Raw genomic sequence first — 20,902 nt, 5'->3', positions numbered from 1 at the left:
AAGGTGCAGTCCCTCTTGGCAATATAATATGTAGACATTGAATACTTATAGTAGCTAGAATTTGAGTTATTGCTATAATCTCCCCCTAAGTGTACAGGCATCCTGAATTATTAGGACACAAGTCTACTGACCTGAACTGACACCATCATAGGGCACATAATGCATTCATATTACGCTTCCATGAAACTGGCCTAAAGCCTGCAAACAGCAACGTATAGTTATCCATTGTTTAGGCCTCTCTTACCTGCTTTAAGATTTAATGTTACACTCTTTTCAGGTGTGTCAAGAAGATACAAAGCCTAATACTGTTAATGTAGAGGAAGACGGAAATGCTGGTGATGAAATGAGTCGTTCTGCATCCCCATCCAGCAGGAGATCTCCTACTCGTATGCGTTCCCCTCATAGACAAGACACTGCCTTTAGGGCCGTACAGAGTGCTCTGCAGAGACGCCAGGAAAGAGAGAAAGTAAGGAGGAATTGTAAACAAAATCCATTATAGGACCGTTTTTCAGAAAGTATTGTAGGTGAATAGGGAATTTCTGATAAATATTATACAGTATTTATATGTGCAGCTGTTTTAGGTCCATCTGCTTATTAGAGATAACCTGCCATCACTTTCCTGAACCGAGTCGTCAGTGTGGTCCTGTGGCTTCCCCCACCCCACCAGCCTTGATTGATGGATTTCTTCTCATTGGGTATAGCAAGAGAACTGTCAATCAAGATGGTCAGGGCAGGCAAAGGCCACCAGCGACTGCCCTAATAGCTCGATCGTTCATCCTGCCAGATATCACAATGTCATTTTCTTTTTTCAGCTAGAAATAGATGTTACCTGTTGTCCATTTTCCCAGGTGTTACTGAACACTCTGTATACTAGATATTCTACATACATCTATAGTTTTCTATTCACTGGTATGTGGTCACAGAACATTTTGAAACATTATTCCTGGCTTTAGACCACATATCCGTGGGTATGCACAACCTGACAGTCTGTCCATACATAGCCATTCACCGCTCTCGCTCTTGTGCAGGAGCTGCTCTCTGAATTGGCGAGTGCACTACAGTCTGTGGAGGACACCAAGAAGCAGCTGTTGGAGAGTCTGCAGGACTCGGAGAGAAGAGGGCATGAGTTAAAGAGAGAGAAGGATGAGATCAGTAATATACTGGAGAACATAAAACTAGAGTCTCAGAGATGTCAGTCCAGTCTGGAGTCTCTACACAGGTACATTATTTTGGGGACAGGTCTAATGTGTCTAATGTTCTCCGGACAGACGACTGTTTCATTGACTTACAGCATGTTTTATGGCCTTTCATTATAAATATATTAACTGAATATTGTTATTTTATCTCCGCTGCATTAACGTGTATTGGTGGTGTGGGGTCACATGGTAGAGGTGAGTCTTTAATTGTAATGTCAGTGCATGGATTGGAATGTTTCTTAATTTAAAGTGATTGTGCCATCTTGACTATCTCAAGCAACTGAAGGTCAAACTGTTTCCCTGCAGCGGCCACTGCAGGAGACATGTGGTACTACATGATAGCTATAAAGATGAATTGATCGCCATTTTTAAAGGAACTCTATTAGCTTTATATCAAGATAAAACAGATGATACCCTGTCTCTTAGTTGATGTCTGTTTGCAAACTTATAAAAGCATGTTTTCCTTCCAAGCTTGAGTGTCATAGATGGTACAGGGTCTCGATCCTGGCACTCAGCCATGTACATCAGTCATGCAGGGCAGGGAGGGATGAAGGAGGGTGGAGGTGTGCTTGCTGCAGATTAGCATGCAAGGCAAACCTGATTTTATAACTTTGCAATTGGCCATTAACTAAGAGACAGATATCATCTATTTATCTACCCATATCAGCTATCTATCTATGGTGGCAGCCCTGAGCATTATATAGAACTGACAGATTCTCCTTTATACATGGACAGGTCTTGTCCACAGCTCTCACTTGTGGCTTATAGAGGTGGGGATCCCATCAATCAAGTTGCAATGAAGGGTTGTTAAGAGAGATGAACTAACCGGGTTCGGGTTCGAGTTGATCCGAACCCGAACGTTTGGCATTTGATTAGCTGGGGCTGCTGAACTTGGATAAAGATCTAAGGTTGTCTGGAAAACATGGATACAGCCAATGACTATATCCATGTTTTCCACATAGCCTTAGAGCTTTATTCAACTTCAGCAGCCACCGCTAATCAAATGCCGAAAGTTCGGGTTCGGATGGACTCGAACCCAAACCTGGTTTGCTCATCTCCTATACACAGTCCTATAGGGCCCAGAGTTGAAGTGTGAGATCTGGCGTAATGCATGCTTTGAGAGTCTCGATCCATTATAGCTTGGTATTTAACAGATTGGAGTCTTGGGATTGGTTTGGAAGCTCTTTATAATGTTTGTCAGGTGAATGGGATAGAAGGAGTCATGAAAAGAGCTAAAAGATACAAATTATTCAAAGCTTACAGTGAATTTGGGTTGAGACAAGTACCAGGTGATAGAGCTGATGCATGATGCCAGTGTTCTCTTAATAGGGGGCAGATGTTCAGTGCAGCAATTTTACAAGGGACACATTTTCCACCATGATTTTCACTCCATGATGAGAACATAGTAGGTTATCCTCTACAGAATGTTCAGTTTTCTGAATAATTCCAGATGAGGCATTGCCCCGGCCTCCAATGTACTATATGGAATAAAGATCACCTGTGTAGTCCTTTTATAGCTGCTATTGAAACCGTATCTGGTATTTTTCTGCATTGTTTGAGTCTACATTCAGGAGTCCCTGAAGGAAGGAATGTTTATCTCACTCCATTGTTTCATTGTAAGGGCACTTGGTTATATAATAGCACACATATGGACTCTCAGCACAGCATGTTACCGTAAGTCAACCTGATTCTCTGATACTTAAGGAAAACATGCTTTTTTGTTTAGTGAGAGTTTGGTGAAACATCTGCAAACATGTTGTGATAGATGATAAACAGCTGGTGACGGCCTGTGAGTGGGAAGCAATTCCAGCCAGTGATATATCATATTAAAAGGGGTTAATATCAGTAAAAAAAAGCCAATATTGAATTAGATAGGTCCACTTGACAGAGAGGATGCAACAGTGTTCAGGAGTAGAGATGAGTGCAACTGGTCCATGTTTTCCAGGACTTTCTTGGCAGCAGCCAACTTCTTCAGCCAATGCTAATCAAAGTCTGCACGCTTGGGTTCAGATGGACCTAAGCATGCTCGCTTTGCGCTCATTTTTATTCATGAGGGTTTTTCTTCCCTCTTTAGAGTATAGTTCTGGTTGGCAGGATGAGATTTGTTATATGGGTATTGGAAGGTATGACAACATTAAAATACAAAGTTAAAGGGGTTATCCAGCGCTACTGTTGTCTCCAGTTCAGGTGCGGTATGCAATTAAGCTCCATTTACTTCAATGGAACTGAGTTTCAAAACCCCACCCAAACTGGAGACAAAAGTAGGGGGATATTGGCCATGTTTTTGTAGCGCTGGATAACCCCTTTCATGTCTCTTCATGTATGACTAGTGTGACCAGTCACTTCCTTGACACATACCCATCAAAGCCACTTACACCTAGTCTAATTCTTCATTGTGTACACATTTCCGTATGTTGCAAATATATACCGAAATGCTTCAACACGCAGATTTCACTTTGTTACCCGTTATTAAAGATATATTTTTTTATTTTAGAGTTCCAACAAATTCCACAGCAATTTACAAGTCTGGGGGTACATACATTGACAAAATCAGACGCTAAAGGGGTTGTCCAGCAAAAATCTTTTTCTTTCAAATTAACTGATATCAGAAAATTATATAGATTTGTCATTTACTTCTATTAAAAAAATCTCAAGTCTGCACATACTTATCAGCTGCTGTATGTCATGCAGGAAATGTTCTATTTTCGAATTGACACAGTGCTCTCTGCTGACATCTCTGGCCAAGACAGGAACTCTGTCTTGGTTTTATATGAATCCCCATAGAAAACCTATCCTGCTCTAGACAGTTTCTGTCTCAGCCAGAGGTGGCAGCAGAGAGCACTGTGTCAGACTGAAAATAAAACAACTTTTTCTGCAGGACAAATAGTAGCTGATAAGTATGGGAAGACTTGAGATTTTTTAATAGAATTAATTACGCTGGACAACCCCTTTAACTGTTTCTCAGAAACTGGAGATATGAATGGCGCATTTAACGTTTTTATTACTTTTTTGTCCCTTATGTCTTCGTACTGCTAGTAGGTCTTAGCAGATTGAATGGTTGAATATTAGTTCATCCTACAAAGAATAAAAAGCTGCACACAGTCGACTAATAGAGATAAACTGCTGTCCTCAGTTTCTTTAACATTGTCACCCTCTGCTGGAAAACCCAAAAGCCGTATGACCTGTTCTCTGCTGACCATGACCCTGTAAACTTCATCTAGTTACATAAAGCTGTCATTTGTTTTCTTTTTTTGTTCTTGCTTTTTAATTCTTAGTTGTAAGGTTTTTATACACTTTAAACATTTTTTCTAAATGTGTTCTTGTCCTTACAGAGAAAAAGAAGCGATAGAAGAGTCTTTAGAGACAGCGAAACAGAGGGCAGAGGCATCCCTGATGGAGATTGAGCGGCTGAAGGCTGTAAATACAGAGCTACTGCGGCAGAGGGAAGTTCTGGAGGAACAAAAGGAAGAACTGAATAGAGAGCGAGAACGTAACCAGAAGGAGCTAGAGAGAGGGTGAGGGAAAGGAAGCTGCTACTTCACATTTATGTTAGTTTTATAAGAACACTTGTTCATCACTTGGCACTAACTCCACTACACTGGAATAATAAAGCTAAATTGCAGAGAATGTCTAAGAGTGTAGATGTATTCAACCAGCACAGTAAGGACGTCTCTACATTAGAATGTAAATGATGTCCTCTCCAAGTACAGCGATGGATCTACATTACCTATTCTGTTAGACAGGGCTCATGCCATGTATGACCCCTGCCTGTACGTTTCTACCCCAGTGGCATTTAAAGATGACCTGTCAACAGCTTTCTAATACTTAAGGGGAACCAATCATGCTAAAAGGAAACGCGCTGGTACATCACCCAGCACGCTTCCCAAACATCCCCCTGTAGCCTCCGTCCCCTGTACATACAGACCGCAAAGTTGGTTTAATAACCTCCCACGCTTTATGTAAATTACCAGCCAAGTAGTAACGGTGGGCGGTTGGCTGGTTATCTAGTCACGGTCCTGGGTGGGTAACGGCACTGTAATCACGCCCCTCTGGGCGTGTTGGAAAGCGCTGCATGCTGACATCACTCGGGGGTGGGGTGGGGGGGCTGCATTCCACGTCGGCCACGCCAACGTCTATACTATGCTGAGCATGCGCAGTACAGTGGGTGAAGCCCCTGCTGTACTACGCCGCGCAGGCGTGGCCGACGTGCAACGTGGTAATTTACATAGAGCGCGGGAGGTTATTAAACTAACTTTGCGGTCTGTATGTACAGGGGACGGAGGCTACAGGGGGATGTTTGGGAAGCGTGCTGGGTGATGTACCTGCATGTTTCCTTAGCTTTATGGGCAATTTTAGCGTGAATGGTTCTCTTTAAATGTATATTGGATACTACCATTTTAATTCCACAGAGTGTATGTAAACATCATATCACAACCAAATAGAAAAACACGTGCAAATTAATTGTCTACACATCCCAAACTTTTTTTTTTAACATAAATACGTGAAAGAATCCAAATTGGAGACAACAAGATGCTGTGAATATCAGGTTAAAAACACCATAATATAATCTACCATGCTTATAATATATTCAATGTACAATAGATATTCCAATAATGCAATACCAAAGATCAATTTACCACTGGAGGGAAAAGGTCATAACACAGGATTCAGTCACCTGCGGCACATGGCCTTTGATTTGCTTTTCTCCCCTTTTGCCTGAAACAGTGATCTGAGCTTTTGCACTTTGCCTAGCGCAGTTGTCAGTGGAGGCAGAAGGGAGAAGCAGGGAGGAGAATGCACAGGTAGAGAGAGTTCTCCCAGCTGCCTCCAGTAAAGACCTGTGCTGAGCAAAGAGAACAATTGCAGATCCCAGTTTGAGGCCACTGGGAGAAGAGCAGGCGAGGGCCCACGCAGTGCTTCTGCCTGTCAGTCTAGAGCCCGTGGGAGTGTACTGGCCTTGGTGCTTTAGTTTAGAGAGATGAGGCCAAACTGTGCTGGGCTTCTGCAACCCAGAGAAATGCCACGTGGGCTTTAACGCTTACTTTGCTTATTACTTCTAGTGCTTATATCTTGCAGTAAGAATGACATCGATAGAATCAGGGTTAGAAGCCCTATTGTACGCAGCCTTTAGTTTAGGCATTGAAAAGCTGCCGAGCAGTCTGCATGATAAAAGTGGCTACTGAATTATACCATGCTCTTGCTTTTATAATATGGTTTGCAGCCCTTCTGCAGTTAGCATGTCCACTACTATTTCTGTTTTAACAACCCAATACTAATTGATGGAAGAAAGATGGTGGATATTTTCTCATCATTCACTGCATTAAATAGTGTAGTTATAGCTAGGGTCAAGGAACCTCTTACCATTCTATTCTGTATACTGTAGGCAAAGGACCCAAGAGAAGTTGGAGGAAAAAGTTTCATTGCTGAAGAAAGAATTGGTTACAGTAAGAGAGAACCTAAGTCAGGCTTTACTTGAAAGAGATGTCCTGCAAGGAGAGAAAGATGCTGTATCTAGTGCTCTTAGCAAGGTATGTATGTGCATAGGAAAGGGCAGGGAATGAGGGGGTTTCTGTCTCTGATGATAGTGCTGTAAAGAAACTTTGTCATTTCAATTTATAGATATACCATTGGTTTATTTTGTTAATTATTATTTTAATATTATATAGCATCAATATATTGCCCAGTGCTGTACATAGAATATCCCTACCCCATTCTCACAGTGGACTCTGCACCAATAGGAGCTCACAGTCTATATTACAGATTCACTTCAGTATGGGTGTATACCAGAATATTTAGAGAAAAAAACACATAAACATGGAGAGGTCATACAAACTCCATGTAGATTTTGCCCATGCTGTTAGTCATTTGAATGATTCTTTATGTAGTTATATGCGGGAATTAATAAACCAGGCTATAAACATTATGGATATAGGAATAGAGAGTGCGGGAATTGCAATTCAATTAATATAGCAGTAATATGAGCCCTGAAGCTCCTATTGATTTTAGGATTTTGGGAGCTTCCAAATGCAACTGCATGGAAAATAAATGACTTGTCACCTCTATTTCCCAATATATGTGTCCCATTTTCCAATATATTTAATGGGAGTGGAGTTTAACACCACATGGTTTTTAACATGGAAACTGACACAGCGAACATATCCTTAAACAAATACATCTGTATAGTCTAAAGCAGTGCTTCCCAACCTTTTCCACCTTGGGGCACCCCTTAGAAAAAAAATTTACCTCGGGGCACCCCTACTAAATAATGTCCTACACAATATAAAAACCGCCATTTAGTGACTCACATGTGACGTCTTCTTTGATCCGAGACTTTACTTTCCCTTTTCCTCTCCATCAAGTCCAGACCACTGTGACGATTTCTTCCAGCTACAATTCATCTCTTCAGAACCTGCCAGACAGACCTCTTAGGCACCGCACATTTCTAGCAACTTGCTTCCCTTTCTCCCTCCTATAGCCTCCCAAACTGTATACCCCACACAATAATAATGCCCCCTGATGTGCCTCTTATACTAATAATGCCCCATGCTGTGCCCCCACATAGTAATAATGCCAACAGTTGTGCCCTTCATATAGTAATAATATACCCCCTAGTGTGCTTTTCATCATAATAATGCCCCTTATGCTTTTCCCCCTCAGCATAAATGCCCCCCTCCCTGCTCTGCCTCTAGTAATAATGTCCCCATGCTGCCCCCTTTAGTATAAATGCCCCCTGCCTGCCCCTAGTAATAATCTCCCGCATGCTGCCCACCTCAGTCTAAATGCCCCCCTGCCTGCTCCTGGTAATAATGTCCCCCATGCTGCGTCCCCACCTGCTGTGCAGCAAAAAAAATAATTTCTTCTCATCTAATCCGGCTGTGTGGCTGCAGGGAGCAGTTCTCCTCCTCTTCGGGCTCCATCTTGTGAGCCACGGGGACGAAACCTTCGGCAGGCGTGATGATCATCACACCTGCCAGAGAGGTCACGTCCCGGAGTCCAATAGGCTGCTGGCATGAAGAGATGGCGACCTATGGGATTGAATGTAGGAGGTCCTGCTCCTTCATTCTGCTCAATTTAATGTTGAGCGGGCGGAACATCAAACCGATCGGTATATCCCTAGAAGCTGTGCGGCCGCACCCCGGTTAGGAAACGCTGGTCTAAAGAATAGAAAGGGGGGGACATAATTAAAACCTTTAAATATGGTTCAAGAAGGAAGTTTTTTAAAATAAGAAACTGAACACAAAAACAAGGGGACAAAATCAGAGGCAATATGAGAAAATATTACTTTACTGAAAGTAAATGAATGTAAGCATGCCTGGGAAATATAATGGCAGACTAAATGGACCAGGTGGCATCTTTCTTCCATCAGTCATCTATTATTCTCGGTCTAATCTGACTGTGTAGAGACACACCTTTTAGACAAAAAAAAAATGGTAACACCAAGTTGTCAATTTATTCCTCAATTTCTAAGAGCAATACTCTAAGAAAAATGCTCCAGAATTGTTACTTTAAAAGTAATACAAGTATTTGCTAGTACAGTCAGGTCAGAAATGCCCACAGGTCCCATTTAATGCTAAATAATCAGTCGCTAAGTGTTAATCCAGAGTGATCACTAGGACATGGCTCATAGACTATCTTACTTGGTCCAGGAACTCTGCAGGAGATGCATAATATTGATCTAAGTACAGTACACAGTGTCTCTGGTGTTGGTTGTGTGTTTTTAACACGGATTTCTATGCCAGGCTGAATCTAGCAGAGCGGAACTAGAGTTGGCTTTAAACCAGATGCGCAGTGAACGAGCGGCACTAAACGACTCATTGGCCAAAATGGGGGCGCTGAACGAAGGTTTAGCACAAGATAAAGTGGCCCTGAATCGTCTGATTTTACAGGTATACCTTGTCTTACCATCTTTATAAAAAACATATATCTGTTCTATGAAAATACATGTGCTCTCCTGGGACCCAGGGAATTAAATATCAACCTCTGTTACACTGTACGTCACAGGTATTGAGCCTTATCTACTGCTGTACAACATTAAGGGGAGCACTTTACTAGACCTAGTAAGATCTAGTTACATTAACCCCTAACTATCTATAGCACCAAGGACATTTCAATTAGTTTTGAATAGTTTTTTCTTTGGTTATTTTTTCATTGTCTTATATAGTCCACTGTGTCTTTTAGTCCTTTGCGTTGCCTGATCCCACTTCCCTAAAGGTACAATACATAACTTTGGCAATCATCAAGGTGCCTGGTTCTGCATTTCATTTCTGGGGTTGGGAAGAAGTAGAACATACACATTTTACATAAAGAAAATGATGGGGCATATTTACTAATATTCATGCACCAAATTTATCACAGTGGCTCATGCTGTTTAATAATGTTAGATGCCATTTTCTAGATGTAGACCACCTGTTTCTTGGCCTAGTTTAGGCCAAGGTTTTGGCGCACAGTGTCAGAATGAAGCCATGCCAAGCCTTGCACTCTTTCCCACTAAGTCATGCACCCTTGTCAAGCAAGACACAGAGGTATCTACAACACATAATAAAAGTGGTGCATGGCATGTGTGCCTTTTCTCGCCACAGGCGGCATCAGAAATCTGGTGTTGTAAATCTGTCCCAATATGTTAGAATGTTTCTGATTTGTTTTACTTGTGATATCCATCTTGTTCCTTTTTTTGCCTACTAATGCAGCTGGAGGCTGAGCGCAGTGCGCTGCAGGAGGACAGACGTGTTAGCGAGGCTAGTTGTGCCGCGTTGAGGGAGCAGCGAGAAGCACTGGAACTTGAGGTATCTCAGTTGCAGACAGAAAGAGTCGGGCTGGAACGGAGGTCCCGAGAGGTGGAAGAGAAGCAACAGAGGGCTGAGGAGCAGCTGCATGGTGTCCGCAGAGAAAGAGCTAAATTAAAGGAGCAGCTTGCACAGGTAAGGGGGCCCCAAACATTGACATACACTAAAATGTCAGATAATTCTGCTGTACTGTTGTTTTGCTACAACAGTCAATGATATAAATCAATTAATCCATCAGGTTGACAATTCTGTGGCTATACCTTTAAATGGATTCATCAGGAGGGGCATGCAACGCGTTCAGTCCCGTATTGATAACAGTTTATGTGTTCCAGTCTTACAATTTTCAGTTTCTATTTGGGAGGTTGGAAAGTTTATTGTAAACCTGTGTCAGCTTTATGTGTTTGTGTTATGCTCTTCTATTTCAAAAGCCATTTGGACAGTAACACTAGGTCAGATCCTATGGAAGAGCTTACACACTAAAAGGGGTTTTCTAAAGGTTAATCCTATTTATTCTAAATGAAAAATGTATTTTACATTTGTTTAATACTTCTCGTAAAGTGGATGTAATCTGATATACAACACTAATTTCACATACATCTGTGTGCCATACCTCTTTGAATGTGCTGAACATTCGGTTAAAACTTATTGTAACAATCTTGGGGTCACTGTCTCATGGGGATCGCTCTCTTCTGGGTTCAAACGGCTGGCACATCCCAAATGCCAACACTACAGGAGACTTTTCAGACTACACAGACCCACAGCCTGCACTATTCTCCATTCATGCCAAACAGCACTATAGTTTCCTGTGACTAAAAAATATATAGACCCCCTGATATTTAGTTTGCAACCTTCTCCTACTTTAAAGTGATATTGTCACCCTCTTACTCTATGTGCAGTTCATCCATAAGCTTAAATTTGATATATACCTGTATAACACTTGTCTGTGTCTTCTTTCTGCTCTAAAATCGCTTCATTTTATCGGTGGATAGTGTCACCTAGGCGGGGCTTCTCTGCAGTTGTGCTCCATCTACGAGATAGGTAGAATGCCCAACTGCTGTGAAGCCCCGCCTAGGTGACACTGTACACCGATAAAATGAAGCCATTTTCGAGCAGAAGGGAGACACAGACAAGTGTTATACAGGCAAATATTGAATGTGCAGAATTTAAGCTTGTGGGTGGTGTGGAGAACCGCACATAGAGTAAGGGGGTGACAGTATCACTTTAAGATTCTTCTCAGGTCATTGCATCAGACTGCTTTGTTTCCTTTTTATACTTGTATACATCTTATGTGATTATGCCCCACAAACTGTCTTTTGTGTTGGCCGATTAATATAGACAGCCGCACAAAAACCTAGTGATGTTCATGCAGCCTTGGCCGCACAATTATCAAGCTGTGTAATAGGTTCTAGAGTGCCGACAAAGTAGATTGGCGCTCACTCACACCTTTAGGGTTTGTGCACACTGGCAAGAACCTCACCTGCGTGCAGCAATGCTCCACAGCTTTCTTTGAACCGCAGTTAACACAGGGGAACCAACTCTGAAGGTCTAATTGATTTTAGTGGGAGCTTCAGCCATAAGAACATAACTTCTCTTTTGTATGTTTTCCTATCTCCCATTAAAGTCAGTGCATTTTTTTTTAGCTTGCAATAATTTGAGACGTAGTTGAGATACTAGTTATGTTATCCTGTGCATTTCGGTTTATCTGAATATTCCTTTTTACTTCCACTATCCATCAGGCTAATACAGTTGCACAGACACTTGAAGATCAGTTGCAAGAAAATCGAAGAGAGTCAGACATACAGGCCTCAGCCCTGCAGCGCGCAGGACAGCGCATTGAGGAGCTGACCAATCAGAATGCGGAGCTTGGAGTTCAGCTAACGGCCCTGGAGGCTGAAAGACAAGAGCAAGAAGAGGAAATTGCTCAGCTGCGGTAAGGGTGCTTTGGCTGAAGCTCAAAAGTGTTTTATGCTCTATCTATTCTCTTTCTTTCTGTCTTATTTTGTCTTGTCCTGGACTCCTAGGACACATAAGGAATCTCTAGAAAGCACCTTATATGATGCACAGCGCCGGGCGGCCCAGCTGGAAGACCGCAGAGAGCAACTAGAAGGAGAGATTCACACACTAATGCTTGCTAAACAAAACCTTCAAGGTACAAACCCACTGCCCGACCTGCCTAACTGTAATAAATGTACCATGAGTATGACCATGACTTGGACTGTATTCTTATTTTTAAATAGTTTACGCTAATGTACATCTGAATCACAAAATAACTGAGGATCACTCCCATAATAGAGACTTGTAGGAGCCGCAGTTTGCCAGTGAATAATAATCTATGTACATATATCAAGATAAAAGGCTTTTAACAGGCCATACTCACCTATTAAACACCTATAAAACCCATCCGATATTCAAATAACCAAGATATATCAATTGAATTAATCAGAAAAGTTTATTATTGAGAAATATCGCAAAAATCAATAAGAACTAAAGACAAAATTTAAATATAAAAACAAATAAAGACCTGGGAGGTGGGAGACCAAACATGAGGGGAGGTATATGTTTACAAAATAAAGTGCAAGTGCATATGTACAATACTCATGAATTTTCAGTATACAGCCTGGTTATATGCATATTATAAAGTGCAAGTGCTCAAACATGACCAAAAACACAAGCTGCATAGCTAAATCTGATAAAGTATAGGCAGGTGCACATAAACAACATTACCCAGGGATATCATTCCCAGCCCCTCAGGACTCCCACCTCACACTCCTCCAACGCCGTTTCGCTATTCGCTTCCTCAGGGAGTGATGAGGGGGAGACCAGAGGGATGCTATATAGTCCGCCCTGTTGCCCAATTGGATGGCTGTAGTACTTACACCTGCACCGAATTATATGGCGGCCATTTGTGCGGACGCCAGTGCCAGCCACGGACCGCGCGATGAGCCGGAAGTGACGCAAGGCAGATGTGCCCTACGTCAGATCCGGTCCTGAGGAAGCGAATAGCGAAACGGCGTTTGAGGAGTGTGAGGTGGGAGTCCTGAGGGGCTGGGAATGATATCCCTGGGTAATGTTGTTTATGTGCACCTGCCTATACTTTATCAGATTTAGCTATGCAGCTTGTGTTTTTGGTCATGTTTGAGCACTTGCACTTTATAATATGCATATAACCAGGCTGTATACTGAAAATTCATGAGTATTGTACATATGCACTTGCACTTTATTTTGTAAACATATACCTCCCCTCATGTTTGGTCTCCCACCTCCCAGGTCTTTATTTGTTTTTATATTTAAATTTTGTCTTTAGTTCTTATTGATTTTTGCGATATTTCTCAATAATAAACTTTTCTGATTAATTCAATTGATATATCTTGGTTATTTGAATATCGGATGGGTTTTATAGGTGTTTAGTTCTGTTTCAATTGCCATTCGGTAATCCCCTTTTTCCCCCCCTTATCCTTGTTTTTCTTTGGGGTATAGGACGTATATTATAAGAATCCAGAATCTATAGGTGTTTTCCATACTCACCTATTGTCTGGCTGAAACACAGTGATACTGACATGTCTTTATGTGTTCAGAATTCAGAAATGGTGTCCAGAAAGGGTCATGCCGGGTTGATAGCCTGGCAAAATTTTACTAAATATTCTTCAGGGTCCATTTAGAATTAAGCATAGAAGGTAATAAATTATACAATGGGCTAATAGAGCCTCAGAAAATCAGCCAGCTAGAGATTACTGTGTGCAAAATGAAAGTTTTTTATATTCTAGACACAACATTAATGTGAATTATGTTAAACACAGATAATCCACTAAGTACTCAGTGTAACATGATGACATGATGCTGATAAGTAAAGTCTGAAATAGTGCAAATGTAATCTAGTGCATCTCGCTGTATGGTCGGACATAGTCTTAGCAGTTGCTGATTCAGTTTTGGACAGTTATTTTAATGCATCATTTATGAGCTGAATAAGAATAGCCGATAAGAGCCACCAAAGGCATGTAACCTCTGGTAAAGCAGTGCTAGTATTTACTCCCATAAATAGGCTGTAAATCAAATTTACCTTTCACTAGGTCTGTGGCTTGATGCTGTTAAAAGTTGGATTGTCTTGAAAAGTATAAGGCACAATTTCTGTCTTATGTTTGAATTAGATTTAGCTGATCTAAGTGAATTAAAACATATTATGCTGCGTTTACACGTAACGATTATCGTGCGAATTTGCGCGATAACGGTCGAATTCGAACAATAATGGTACGTGTAAAGGCAGCGAACGATCAAACGACGCACAATAAATCGTACATTTTGATCTTTCATCAGGTCATCAAATCGTCGTTCATCGTACGCAAAAAATTCGCAAATCGTTCCATGTGAACAGTCTTTGGCCGATTTAACCAATGTGTGAGATAGGCTTAAACTATCGCAAAACGATCGCAGTGCAAATATTTGTACGATATATCGTACCATCTAAACGCTGATCGTTATAAAAAAAATCGTAAATACGACATCGCTAATCGTACGATCGGGCCAATAATCGTATCGTGTAAACGCAGCATTAGATTCTTGTATTTGCTTTAGGATAAGGCTTCCCCATAGATAAGAGTCATATGCATTGTGCCATCTGCATTTACAGACGCAAGTCCTGGACCGACTCCAGGTCTGATGTTTGGACCTGTGGTTAGTTCACGACTTGCATCCGTAATATGGATGGCAAAGTCTGCATGGCACTTGTTCATCTATGGAAACCATAGGCCACATATTGCAGATGTCTGCACACCCTGCAGCATTTACAATTATATTATGGCTGTAAATTCCAACCTGATTGTGGTCTGATGATCCAAATTGACAGCTGTCAGTTCAGAAGATTTCTTTGATGCTCTCATTCGTATCCGAACCTCCTATTTTAAAATCTGTCTAGTCATGATGTCATATGCTTCCCACTACTATATCACTGTATTGCCGTATTTAATGTACTTATTGCCTTTCACAATAGCGAAAGCTCAACACCAAGCTTTGGAGGCTGAAGAAGCAATGGCTGAGCTGCGGCAGCAGAAGGTCAAAGTGGAACTGCAACTAGCGCAGACAGAGCAAACAGCACAGATGTCTCTCAGTAACCAGGCCCAGCAGCACCAAGATGCTTTAGAGCGGCTCAAGCGAGAGAAGGTTTGTACATTATTAATTGATAAATGAATGCATTAGTACAATCATAGTATGCTGCATCTCACTTGGTGCAAATAAATATGCACCATGATGTGACTATACTCAGTCTGTAAATTTAAGACTGTGTTAAACAGCCCACCTGGTGATCGTCCTGCCAGAGCTGCACAAACTTAGGATTTATCATCAGCACATACCCTATTACACGGGGCAATGTGGAGCCATTGGGCGAAGATTTTTGAACCCATGATCAGCTGAGCAGCAAAAAAATGCTCATCTGTCAAATGATTGCTTGGTCTACTGCAAGGGCAATTTCCAGCTTATTTGGCAAGTAGTAGCCCTATGTAATAGAGCTTTAAATATTTCTCTACATAGTGCTTTGGCCCAAGCATAATTATTGTTTATTGCTCCACATTTTACCTGTAGGAGTCAATGCTGTTGGCCATGATGGAAGAGAAGCAGGAGGCAGTCCAACGTATGGAGAAAGAGAAAGAGGAACTTTTGTCAGAGTGTGAGAACATCAAGCAGAAGCTGAGCACAGAGATTGTTCGCTTGCAAGAAGAAAGGGAAGAAAGTTTGCTGCGGGTAGAGAATGAAAAACAAAAGGCAAGACGATCCATCCACACATATTATAATAAATATATATATATATATATATATATATATATATATATTTATACATATATTATATTTTAGCACTGCCTCTTACAGACAGTCTGCTTACAGTATTGTAACATGATTTTTAATGAACATGGGGAAAATAAAGTGCTAGAACAATGACACAAAGCACAGTTCCTTTCCTCCTCTTGCCTTCCCATTTAGGCACAGTAGAGGACAGTGAAGTGTCCTTGAACATACTTTTGGCTAGAAAGTGCTCCCATCTACTAGATCTGTACTTGTTCAGTGCACATATCTGCCTGTCTAAAAGGGCCCTTTCCGCTTTTATCAGTCCTAGCACTCACAGTGGATAGGAATACTTCATGCATAGATTTCGTATGTGTGTGTATCTGTCCATTTTTAAAAAGTGAAGTCTCTGAAAAAAAAGCTCATCATTTTTTTTTCATTCAGGCTCTGCTCCAAAAAGAAACTGAGAAGAATACTTTGAGTGAGCGGCTGATGCAGACCCAGAGGGAGCTTTCTGACACCAAACTGGAGGCTGAGAGATTTAGACGGGAAGCTCAGATTAGGCAAGACCAGGACAAGGTCTGTTTATGCAGTGCACACAATACACAATTACACAATGTGTTCCAAGGAGATTATGGGCTCTCCTATAATGTATATAGTGTATATATGATTGCAGCATAGTTGTCTGACGTGTTATACACATGAAGTATATTGCTACAGTGAGTAGTTGGCTTGGCATATGTTAGTGGACATGTGAATAATAAACTAGAGAGTTTAATCTATCTCTGTAAATCGAGCAGGCAATGCTGGATGGGGTCTCTTCGGAACTGAAAGCTTTGCAAACTGAGTTTGAAGATGCTGTGTCAGCTCACTCCAAAGAGAACAAGAGTCTATGTGAACGTGTCAAACAATTGAGTCAAGACAAGGAAAACCTGACCAAAGAGGTTAGCTGCATTCTTTACAGTCAATGAATTAGGTATTTATTTCCACTTCTGCAAAATCCTATCTACTGTAGCCATCAGATATAATTATCCTCACCTTACCTTTCTGGGCAGATTTTGGGCGCTTTCTTACTCCTTTTTCTGAAACACTATAGACAGCCAGGTCTACACAAGCACACAGCGACTGGGACATTTCAGGATTACAGTGTCCACGCCACAACAGTCTTTCCATATGGAAAGTTGCAGCCTGGTTTTGGCAGTCCTGCAGTTTTCCAGTTACTCACGGGCAACAACCTGAAGCCTTGGCCTTAAGGTCGATTTTCAAGATGACCACTATGTAAGACTCTTGTGTGTCGGTTACCTTGGGCTGAGTTCACACTAGCTTAATATGGATGCCTTTTACCTTCACATCATGGCTGCAGCATGCATGCCTCTTTCCTTCCCCACCCTTGCCTACTTGGCTTCCATCACAGATCCCTGTACATAAATCTTGAAGGGATGTGTGGGGGAGGAGGTGTGCATGCTGCATCTCTGCACGACCTCACGCACCTCTTAAGCTTAGAAGGAAAACACAATGTAATTTTCGAAACAGCCACCTACTAGGATAGAGGTATCATTTTTTTTATCTCAGCTATATGTCCATGTCTACAGCCCTGAGCATGCCATACACCTGATGGACTCCCTTTAAATCATATTTCAGATGACACAACTATTTAGGTATTAGGTATATCTTGTGAATTTTTATTTATGAATTTTGGTATTAATATCTGATGTTCCCAGGAGTCATATATGTGGCCACAGTTACTTACCAAGAATCTTGTACAGTGATGATAATGCATAGGATGTTTGTTTTTCAGAGAAACTTTCACCTTGAAGAGCCATCCTAAGCTGCTTTCATGGTTACATAACTGAGATTATCCATTATTGTAGTTGTCCGAGGCTGCAATCATCTAAAAAATGCTTTTTATTGCTACTTTGAAGTGTCATAGAGGCGTGGCCAGGGCACTTCTGTGCACTTCAGCACTCTGGCCACACCTCTATGACACTCCAGAGACATCACTGTCAGCAGGGTTTTGAAGAAACCTGACTTCTCATAAATGCTGCTGTCCTATGCAGGTGGAAGAGCTGAGAACCCAGCTTCGTTTAGCAGAAGATGCCAGAGATGGGTTGCGCAGAGACATCATTGAAGTCCAACGCCTGTTGCGGGAAACAGAAGAGACGTGTGAACTTCAAAGGAAGGAAGCATTAGAGTTACGCCGTGATCTTGGCGACCTGACACGTGAAAGAGAAACTCTGCAGAGATCTAACACTGAACTGAGAGCGTCCATCAAGAAAACTGAGACAGAGAGGAGCAGGTGGGTGTACACCAGTAGAATCAGAGCCTAAAGTAAATATCCATCGGTAAACACCATTTTGCTTTTTTTCAATGAAACAAAGCCAGAATTCTAATATGATTAACTTCTTATTATATCTCTGTCCAAGTCAGATCATTTGTATGATATAGACCTTTCTGCATAAGGGTAAATGATAAAATTTCTTTCTGTGCCACTAAAGGTTACTACATATTGTTTAGACACTGAAGAGTTGAAGAGTTTATCCCATAAATATGAAAGGAATGTTTCATGGTATGGTCCCATTGGGATGCTTACTATGATATTTCTCATACTTCTTAGCCCATTTAGGGGGTCACTTCTAGTGTTCTGATTGTTACTGGTAGGCCTGAGCAGTAACATGAAACGCTCAGTTGCCCTTATAAATGAGGGCATGGGCAATGGACTGAGTTACTGAGCACGTGTGACCATCAGCACTAAAAATATTAGGTGAATGTTTTTAGAGGGAATAAAAACACCAGGGGGCAGCAATAACAAATCTATGATAGCTATACCAAAGTGTTCTGCTAAGCTCATAACAAGTGTACAAGAGGAGTGGTAGGGCTGAATTATCCATTTTTCTTTGTATGTTCCTATTGATGATATTGGAATTAATATATGATATATAGATTATGATACAGTATGATTCCTCCAGCCTGCAGGTGGCCATGGAGGAGAAGCAACAGCGCTTGGCCGTACTGCAGGAGTCCAAATCTTGCAGTGAGCGGGAGGCAGCACAATTAAGAACTAGTTTACGTGAGGTAGAGCGCTCACACATCGAAGCGCGCAGACAGCTGCAAGAGCTGCGCAGACAGGTATGTGTCCACTGGCTCACTTTCTACATTTTGCTATTTCTGTCAGATATTATATACATTCAGGCTGGGTTCACACACAGTATATTTCAGGCAGTATTTGGTCCTTATGTCAGGTCCTCATAGCAACCAAAACCAGGAGTGGATTGAAAACACAGAAAGGCTCTGTTCACATAATGTTGTAATTGAGTGGATGGCCGTCATTTAATGGCAAATATTTGCTGTTATCTTAAAACAACGGTTGTTGTATTGAAATAATGGCAGTTATTTACCGTTATATGGCGGCCTTCCACTCAATTTCAACAGTGTGTGAACATAGCCTTTCTGTGTTTTTAATCCACTTCTGGTTTTGGTTGCTATGAGGACCTGACATGAGGACCAAATACTGCCTGAAATATACTGTGTGTGAACCCAGCCATAATCTGTAACTTTTATGTGGATGAAAACTAAGCAGTAATTACAAAGTGTAAGCATAAAACATCACTTGTCAATCACTTTTTCTCTCTTTATATGTACGCAGGTAAAAACACTCGGAGGAGAGAGCAGTCAGAAGGAGCAAGAAGTGGCTGAACTTCAGGCCCGGATACAGCAGGAAGAGCAAAAAGAGCAGCAGAGTCGAAGGGAGTCACTAGAATTGAGGCAGCGTATAACAGAGAGCGAGGCCGAGAGAGAGGCTGCTCGCAGAGAGGTGTGTATCGCCATGGACTAAAAATGGTCAGAGCTAGGGGTAATAAAAAGTGAAGAGATGATAGCAACCAGTCTGTGAATCCAGATTTCCACAACTAGAAGGAATACAGCTAATGCACCCACACCTTTTCTCAGATTTTGTCTCTGCAGCAACGTCTTTCAGCTTTAGAGTCCTCATCTCGCCAACGTGAGAGAGAATTAGAGCAGAGACTAAGTGAGAGTCGTGCAGGAGAGCAGCGGCTGCAGGAAGGATGCAAGACACTTCAAGAGCAACTGCAGCGGGGAGCAACAGAGGCCACTGACCTTAAACTTCAGCTTGGAGCCTGTGAGACTCGGGTGCGAGCTTTAGAAACGGAACTGAGTCGGATCCAGGCAGCTCGCAGGGAGGCGGAAACCCAGCTAAATAGCCTGCACTCAGCTCTGAGACGTACATTAGGTATCAGAGGCCGCAGCCCCTCACCCCACAGAGGCATGTCTCCCAGTAAAGGTGAGTAGTTGTAAGGCTGGTATTACACGGAGCGATTATCGTTCGAAAAATCGTTCGGATTTAAACGATAATCGTTTCATGTAATAGCAGGTAACGATTAAACGACCAACGAGAAATCGTTGATCGTTTAATAGGATCCGGACCTATTTTTATCGTTTGATCGTTCGCACATCGTTCGCACATTGTTCGGTGGAATAAGAATTCGCAGCTGAAATGTGCGCAATGCCGACGACTAAACGACCGCAAGAACGATCATAAATAACGATCATCATTCCATGTAATTGGGCAAACGATTTTGGGTCGTTTGCCTTAGCGGTCGTTTAAGATCGTTTATCGTTAATCGTTAGTCGTCAAAAAATTGCTTGGTGTAATAGTACCCTAAGCAGCTGTAACCAGTAGCACTTGCCAATGATGCTTGGGATTGGGCTTCTGCAGCTATTACTTTTGGGTTGCATTGTAAATGTCAAGCTTCTAAATGTTTAGACAATCAGAATGTTAAATAAGGACAGAATTTTTTTTACAGTGTTTTGTGAACGGATAGTACAAAAAAATAGTATTACATTTCTTGTTTTACTTTGTAAATAATTTTAACACAGCGCATATTGTCATTTAGGTCTTGATGGCTCTGTAAGCGCTCTCTTGGATGGACGAAGGACGCCATGTTCTCGAGGAGGGTCTCCTGATCGTGGTCGCTCCCCTTACCCAGAAATTGAACCTGAAGGAGTGATTATAGCTCTTAAAGATCTTCTGCAGGAATTAAGGGAGACCCAGAGGGAGAGGGTGAGGAGCTAAAGGCATTGTCATTGCTACAACTGTATTAGATTACCCATGTTTGTCAGTAAGGGAGCACCATG

General features: G+C 41.7%; 1 protein-coding gene across 3 annotated transcripts in view; it reads left to right on the top strand.

Moving 5' to 3' along the window:
- Nucleotides 1-20,902, top strand: part of LOC138795849 (rootletin-like) — a 93,278-nt gene that overhangs the window by 61,331 nt on the left and 11,045 nt on the right. For all 3 annotated transcript variants that reach the window (XM_069975486.1, XM_069975483.1, XM_069975485.1), the window contains exons 12-28: nucleotides 278-466; nucleotides 1,029-1,219; nucleotides 4,529-4,711; nucleotides 6,580-6,724; nucleotides 8,936-9,082; nucleotides 9,884-10,114; nucleotides 11,716-11,909; nucleotides 12,001-12,128; nucleotides 14,964-15,133; nucleotides 15,554-15,733; nucleotides 16,196-16,330; nucleotides 16,552-16,695; nucleotides 17,809-18,047; nucleotides 18,718-18,877; nucleotides 19,395-19,562; nucleotides 19,697-20,048; nucleotides 20,662-20,828. In XM_069975486.1, the coding sequence (XP_069831587.1) occupies nucleotides 278-466; nucleotides 1,029-1,219; nucleotides 4,529-4,711; nucleotides 6,580-6,724; nucleotides 8,936-9,082; nucleotides 9,884-10,114; nucleotides 11,716-11,909; nucleotides 12,001-12,128; nucleotides 14,964-15,133; nucleotides 15,554-15,733; nucleotides 16,196-16,330; nucleotides 16,552-16,695; nucleotides 17,809-18,047; nucleotides 18,718-18,877; nucleotides 19,395-19,562; nucleotides 19,697-20,048; nucleotides 20,662-20,828 (3,123 nt within the window). The remainder of the gene's footprint in view (nucleotides 1-277; nucleotides 467-1,028; nucleotides 1,220-4,528; nucleotides 4,712-6,579; nucleotides 6,725-8,935; nucleotides 9,083-9,883; nucleotides 10,115-11,715; nucleotides 11,910-12,000; nucleotides 12,129-14,963; nucleotides 15,134-15,553; nucleotides 15,734-16,195; nucleotides 16,331-16,551; nucleotides 16,696-17,808; nucleotides 18,048-18,717; nucleotides 18,878-19,394; nucleotides 19,563-19,696; nucleotides 20,049-20,661; nucleotides 20,829-20,902) is intronic.

This window comes from Dendropsophus ebraccatus, chromosome 6 (genome assembly GCF_027789765.1).
Source record: "Dendropsophus ebraccatus isolate aDenEbr1 chromosome 6, aDenEbr1.pat, whole genome shotgun sequence".
Taxonomy (NCBI): Eukaryota; Metazoa; Chordata; class Amphibia; order Anura; family Hylidae; genus Dendropsophus; species Dendropsophus ebraccatus.
This window is presented reverse-complemented; position numbering and strand designations above follow the sequence as displayed.